The sequence below is a fragment of the Acanthisitta chloris genome, unplaced genomic scaffold, assembly GCF_000695815.1.
Source record: "Acanthisitta chloris isolate BGI_N310 unplaced genomic scaffold, ASM69581v1 Scaffold46324, whole genome shotgun sequence".
Classification (NCBI taxonomy): Eukaryota; Metazoa; Chordata; class Aves; order Passeriformes; family Acanthisittidae; genus Acanthisitta; species Acanthisitta chloris.
This window is the reverse complement of record NW_008669579.1, coordinates 1-5101: the sequence shown is the minus strand read 5'-3', so window position 1 is coordinate 5101 and position 5101 is coordinate 1. Positions and strand designations below refer to the sequence as shown.

At 48.7% G+C, this 5101-nt stretch overlaps 1 protein-coding gene across 1 annotated transcript; it reads left to right on the top strand.

The window, feature by feature from the left end:
* Window positions 1-2446: 2446 nt before the first annotated feature.
* LOC103800953 (zinc finger protein 501-like) lies at window positions 2447-3821 on the top strand (the record flags this gene model as incomplete). Its single annotated transcript, XM_009073346.1, has 1 exon — window positions 2447-3821. A coding segment is annotated over exon 1 (1375 nt), but the record flags the coding sequence as incomplete, so codon positions are not given.
* Window positions 3822-5101: the final 1280 nt, after the last annotated feature.

Below are 5101 nucleotides of genomic sequence, written 5' to 3'. Positions count from 1 at the left end.
CCTTCAAACTCCTCAAGCTGAGGAGCAATGGGGAGGAGTGCAGAGCAGCCAGGTCAGCTGCCCTTCCTCACAACTGCTGTCGGAGGAGAGACATTTCCCACTCACCAGACAAAACCAGGTAAGCCCACATGGCTGACATCACACTGTGAGCAGTGCCTGCGGTAGTTGGAGCCCACCTGTGCTGCTGGAGGTATCACCTCCACTGCTGCACTGGTGATGTCATAGACACCTGCATTCCCAGTGCTCCATCTTCCACTGCTCCTGCTTCCTCCAAGTTGTGCCTCCCTGGTAGCCCCCGCCAGGCAGTGGTGGCTGCTGAACAAGGCCAAGTGTGAATGTGTTGGTGTTTGTGCATAAACAGGTGTGTGCAGCTCTTTTTTTTCTGCTCATTGCCTGTCCTATAAAATCCATCTGGAAGGAGGCAGTCAATTGTCATTTTTCTGGAGCATGGGGCAGGAATTTCTGCCTCTGGACTGCTCCTGTTGATAATTGTGTGAGCAGATCAAAAATCACATCTCTCATCCCAGACCTGGCTGATCCACTGAGAGCAACCAAGCAAAGTACTCCTTCAGTGAAGGCAGTAAATGGGACTCCAGACAGAGGCAGTTGTGAAAGCAGCATTTTCTCCTCCACTTGCAGAACAGAACTGCATTAATCATTATATTCTCCTGTCTTTCACTAGGAAGAAAGGTGATGGAGAGAAAACGTGTGGAGGATTCAATATTTTTCTTATACAAAACTTGGCAGGAGGCATTTTTGGTCCAGAAATGCAGCAGGAAGAACATCCAGACACTTGTGAGAAGGCAGCAAGCTGGCAGGCAGCTCTCTGCATGTATGGGTGACCTGTCTGTGCTACATGAGCTGGCCCTGGTTATTGGACCCAAACAGCAGTGTCACTGTATGACAGAACAGACGGTGACCCTGACTCATGTTTCTGGGTTTCATTTTCCTCTGATCTAGGTTGCTTTCAGCTCCTAAATACTTACTGTCCTGAAATCTCACTATATAACACTGCTACTATGGTGGGTATTTATTATGTCTGTTTTCTTTCCTCTGATCAGGACCTGCAGTCCTCAGCTTGGCTTTAACCTTTTGGATGAAGAGAAACAGCTTTGTGGCCAGAAGCACCTTAACACAGACAGTAGAGAGATTGCTCACAAGGTGAGAAATTGCATACCTAGGAATGGAAGAGCTGAATGTTGAAAATGTGATCTGTGCTGTGCTGCACACACTGTGCTCACCCTGCTCCTGTACTATATCCCACGCTGGGGAAGATTTGTAGGCAGGGTATGATAAGATGAAACACACTTCTGGGATATCTTATACCCTTTCAAAAAAGACCCTGTCCCAAATGAAATGAAGTCCTGTGTATTTTTCAGCAAAGACTATACTCAGAATGTTAGAAGGCATGACTAACAAAAACATGGGCTTTTTCTTCCTTTCATGCTGACAGTGTTTTTAATATTTTATTGGTCAATTTGCTGCTTTGAGGTTGAGTTGGGCCAGTGCTGTACCTTATTTTGTACTACAAATGCTTTTCAACCCTGACTGTTGTAAACACTTTGGGAATTGGTATGACCACTGCACTGGTGTCTTCCAAAATCTGCAGATCACCTGAAACAAAACCTGAGGGGTTTATCCTGCTGCATCACCTCATATTCTGACCTCCCACATGTAAGAGGACCATGTTAACTCTCTACGCAGTGCCATGCAGCTAATTCACTTAACCTTGCGCTCCAGCATTCATTTCCAAGGATCATTCTCCAGATGATTTTAACTAATAAAAAATCAGGAGCCTCTAAATGTTTCAGTCTAAATGTTCATTTCCATGCTTGATTAATAAAATAGTTTATCTTCCCACTCACTTGCTTGTCTGTTCTGTAGACAAAATCTAGATAAAATTTGCTGCAGAATATGTAGGGCTTTTTTTCTAAGGAAAAGGGCCATGGCTGGAAAGAATAAAGAAAATAGTCTACTGAGCAGGAGTGGATGTTCCTCTGGCGTTGGCTACTTCCTTCCTTGATTAAGCATGGTAATGCTGGAAGATGATCAGTGATTCAGAGGCAGCAGGAGTAGAAACTGCTGCAGTGTGAGTTGTTGAGGAGAGCAGCCTTGATGTTCCTCTAACCTTGCTAGATGTGGGAACTTTGAGGGCAAACAACTGACAGGTCTTTCCATTTAAGACTGTAACTTTATGACAGAGAACCCCCCTTGCAATCTGTGCCACAGTGGCTGCCCATCTGTCACACCCCCTTCCCACGCTCCTTGTTTTCCATGCCCTCACTCTGCCCTGAGAAGATACTGAGGTTCTGACTCCTGTCCTGTCAGCTTATGGTGGCTGATGCGCAGCAGGTCTTGGTGCTCTCCCTGTTTGGACTTCTCCCTCCGAGAACCAGGGGGTTATTTATTGCTAGTTCCTCTGTTCACTCTGGCAGGTGACGGGACCATGGGCGAAACACAGAAGAGCAGCCTTCATCAGGAGAGTCCTGTCAGACCTGAAATGCATGTATTCCCCTCCAGGAAGCTCACAGGAGATAGCCTCCAGGACACTGATCTAAGACAGGACTGCAGGCAGGAGCTGGAGACAGAAAGTGAGATTGAGACTTCTTTTTCAAAGAGACAGGGAATGGTACGACCCTATGGGATGGAGGTCTGGGAGTGTGAGGGCAGTGGTAGAGCACACATCAGCAATGTTATCCTTGGTGGAGAAAAGCCAGACCTACCCATGTGTGGGAACAGTGCTATTTGGATTCAGCAGGTGGGAGAGAAAGCCTATGAGTGTCCCGAGTGTGGTAAGAGCTTCAGCCGGAGTTCATACCTGAGCCAGCACCAGAGGATCCACCTGGCAGAGAAACCCTTCAGCTGCTCCGAATGTGGGAAGAGTTTCACCCGCAACTCGGACCTGATCAAACATCAGCGGATCCACACCGGTGAGAAGCCCTACCAGTGCAATGAGTGCGAGAAGACCTTCAGCCAGAGGTCCAATGTAATCAGGCACCAGCGGACCCACACGGGAGAGAGACACTACCAGTGCAATGAATGCGGGAAGAGCTTCAGCCAGAACTCACATCTTATCGTCCACCAACGAAGCCACAGGGGTGAGAAACCCTTTAATTGCCTTCGGTGTGAGAAAAGCTTCAGTGACCGTTCCTCCCTGATCATACACCAGAGGGTCCATACTGGAGAGAAGCCCCACAAGTGCCAGGAGTGTGGGAAGCATTTCCGGGACAGCTCGGCCATCATTCGGCATCAGAGGATTCATACGGGAGAGAAACCATACACGTGTACTGAGTGTGGGAAAACCTTCCGGCAGAGCTCCTCACTAGTGACCCACACGCGAACGCACACGGGTGAAAAGCCCTACAAGTGCTCTGTGTGCGGGAAGGGCTTCAGCCAGAGCTCAGCGCTCACTACTCATCGCCGAATCCACGGGGGAAAGGCCTTGCCCATGTACCACGGTTGCCTCCTGCCCAACCCCTACCAGTGCGCTGAGTGCGGCCGGAGGTGCAGTGACCACTCCACCCTGGCCAAGCACCGGAGCACGCACACCGAGGAACGGCCCCACATCTGTGTGGAGTGTGGGGACAGCTTCCGGCGGAGCTCGGCTCTCAATGTGCACCTGAGGATCCACCGTGGGGAGAGACCCTACAGGTGTGAGGAGTGTGGAAAAACCTTCAGGCACCGCTCAGCCCTCGGTGCCCACCTGAGGATCCATGCAGGAGCCAAGCCCTATGAATGCACTGAGTGTGGGAAAAGCTTCCGGAAAAGCTCAACACTTAAAGTGCATTTGAAAATTCACGTGGCCAAGAAGCCTTACAGATGTATGGTGGGTAGAAAGATGCTTGCTTCCCACTCGCTTCTGCCATAGGCCTGGAGTGGGTGTTCGCAGCAGGAAACAAAAACAGTGTTTGGAGGTACCTAGAAGAGGTGAGTGATGAGAACTATGGTGGGAAGAGATCGACTGGAGACAGTATTTCTCGTGCTAGGGCTGGGTGCTTAACCTCAGTGGCACAAAAACAGTTAGGAGGTCTGGAAGCAGGAATTTAGTCCTAAGAGCTGAGTGCTGAGGGTTTAGGAAGAGTGCGAAGAGCCTGAGGAAAGGGTACTAGCTTTAGGGTGAGTAGGGGACTGTGAATATGTGGTAGAATAACAGCTGGGAGAATTGAGCTTGTAAAATACAACTAAAGTGAAGATCAAATCCAATGTTCCAGGTTGGGTCTGACCCAAAACTTTGGCTTGTTAGACACTATAGGAGTCTTAGGAACTCTCTTTTTATTACCTATTTTTCATTGATGTAGTAAGTTTACCCGGTGTTTGACATGACACTTCCAAATCTCTTGAGTCTAAGACTCCAGAGCTGAACTTCAATCTATTTGTCTTTTCTTTTTTCCAAATTTTGCTTGTAACAGTGAATTCCTACCTCATGATAGCTGAGTAACACGAAACTGTCCCGGCTGTTCCCAGAAAACATGGATGTGGAAGCTTTTCCAGTTGAAACACAGCCCATTTCTGGTCTGTGGCAGCTTCTCTCAGATTTGTTGCTGATTTGAAACATCCTCCAACTTGGGACATCAACAAAACAGACAAAAATGTAGCCTTATTTAACCAAACAAAAAAAATATTTCCCACAGATGCCCTGGTCTGAACCAGTACATGACGAGTTCTTAAAGCTGGTCCAGAGACTGCACTTCTGTAGTCCTTTTTATCTTACTCTTCTTTAGCTCACTACTGTTTGTGAAGTATTAAAAGTCCAGCATTTAACAGTTATGAACGACCAAATATGCATTTATTACTACGCTAGCAGCTGTATTACATAAACCTCCTCTAGACCACAGCGTTTTGTTTCTAGCTGTGCGTTCCCATTCTAAATAAATCCTTTTCCCACTGTATAAACCACTTTTCTGTCCGCGCGTGTTAAGGGAGGTAAACTGGGACCCGGGGACGGCGCGGCGACGAGGGCGGGAAGGAGCTCGGGAAGATCCTGAGAACAGCACGGGTTGCGGGGAAGCAGCTCCGGTGCAGCGCGGGCCTTACCCCGCGCTCCGCCCTCAGCAGCGCGGCACGGGAAGGGAGGGGAAGGGGCGGCACGGGAAGGGAGGGG